Source organism: Chiloscyllium plagiosum, unplaced genomic scaffold (assembly GCF_004010195.1).
Source record: "Chiloscyllium plagiosum isolate BGI_BamShark_2017 unplaced genomic scaffold, ASM401019v2 scaf_5088, whole genome shotgun sequence".
NCBI lineage: Eukaryota > Metazoa > Chordata > Chondrichthyes > Orectolobiformes > Hemiscylliidae > Chiloscyllium > Chiloscyllium plagiosum.
The window spans coordinates 11,250-12,862 of record NW_025211528.1 but is presented as its reverse complement, the minus strand read 5'-3'; the positions used below and the strand labels follow the sequence as shown (position 1 = coordinate 12,862).

The following is a 1,613-nucleotide window of genomic DNA, read 5'->3' as shown; positions in this document are numbered from 1 at the left end:
ATCAGGGTCCGTCTCCCCCCCCCCCCCCCCGTTGCTGGCGGCGTGTGGAGTCGGGGGCTGCTCCCTGTGCTGCCAACAACTGTTCAGTCACCGTGTCGTGCCCCTGGAGCAGTCGGTCATGAGCTGCCTACTGGAGGAGGTGGAGACCCCAAACGGTCTGATTTTTAGCTTCACCGTCGTTAAACGATCAAACAGATTTACCCCCCTGCAGTGGGATTCCCAGCCGGGACCCCCTTCCCCACACAGAGCGTTAGCCTCAGCCCCTGGATTACGAGACCAGTGACTAGTGCACCTGATGGCAGGTCAGGGGATGTCCCTTGGGCGGGGGGGGGAGGGGGTAAGCAAGGACGTGCTAGTGCATTGACCACTCCAGGCCCTTCCCTGCCCCAATCACAGGCGTGTTACAGTGCGGGAGAAGGCCATTCAGCCCATCGTATGGGCACTGGAATTGAGAGGGCTGGCTGGTCATTGGGAGAGCTGGAAGCAGCTCATTTCGATTCCCGCTGCTGTAAGGTGAGACACGGGTGCTGCCGTCGGTGTCTGTGATCTCCCTGTTCGCGCTGCCGGCTCCCGGAAACGGGAAGCCAGCATTGCCGGTGAGGCGCTCCGCGTTTACCATCCTGGAGAAGGTGGTCGCTCTCCGTCCGTCACGTTTTTGCGCGAGGCGCTGCCGGGAGAGGTTCGCAGGGCCTCTGTCCCAGCGGCGGTGGGGAATTCCGAACGGCGCTTGGTTGTGTCAGACTCGGTCTTGTGCCCGCACGCTCGCTCTCTCGCTTGCTGACCTCCGCTGGCTCATTCTCCCCTTTGCTTCTGCTTCCAGTCAATGCTGCTGCTGGCCCCGAAGCTGAGTGACAGCAACCTGAACGTCGAGCTGATGAAACACTTTGCCCGGCTGCAGGCGAAGGACGAGCAGGGCCCGATCCGTTGCAACACCACCGTCTGCCTGGGGAAGATCTCCTCCTATCTCAACGCCAGCGTGAGTACTTGTGCGCTCACCTCGATCGCAGCTCACTGCTCTCCAGTCACCGGTACCACGTGAAAGTGTGGCCTCATCCCGGTGGGATTCCCCAGGAATCGTGTCCCCGTCCCAGGGGGAGTTCCCCGGGAATCGTGTCCCCGTCCCAGGGGGAGTTCCCCGGGAATTGTGTCCCCGTCCCAGGGGGAGTTCCCCGGGAGGTGTGTCCTCATCCTGGGATGGGATTCCTGGGAAGCGTATCTGCGTTTGTAAACGTTTGTCAAACAGATGAGCCTTTTCATTGAGAGCACCTGTCCAGCAGCATGTCTGTTCGCCGAGTTGGAAGTTTTTGTTGCAAACGTTTCGTCCCCTGTCTAGGTGACATCCTCAGTGCTTGGGAGCCTCCTGTGAAGCGCTTCTGTGGTGTTTCCTCCGGCATTTATAGTGGCCTGTCCCTGCCGCTTCCAGTTGTCAGTTCCAGCTGTCCGCTGTAGTGGCCGGTATATTGGGTCCAGGTCGATGTGTTTGTTGATGGAGTTTGTGGATGAGTGCCATGCTTCTAGGAATTCCCTGGCTGTTCTTTGTTTCGCTTGCCCTATAATGGTAGTGTTGTCCCAGTCAAACTCATGTTGCTTGTCGTCTGCGTGTGCGGCTACTA

General features: G+C 59.3%; 1 protein-coding gene across 1 annotated transcript in view; it reads left to right on the top strand.

The window, feature by feature from the left end:
* scyl1 (SCY1-like, kinase-like 1) overlaps positions 1 to 1,613 on the top strand; it is a gene marked incomplete at both ends in the record, with an annotated part of 21,008 nt that overhangs the window by 8,212 nt on the left and 11,183 nt on the right. Inside the window, one exon of the mRNA XM_043685647.1 lies at positions 821 to 1,035. Within this exon, the coding sequence (XP_043541582.1) occupies positions 821 to 1,035 (215 nt within the window). The remainder of the gene's footprint in view (positions 1 to 820; positions 1,036 to 1,613) is intronic.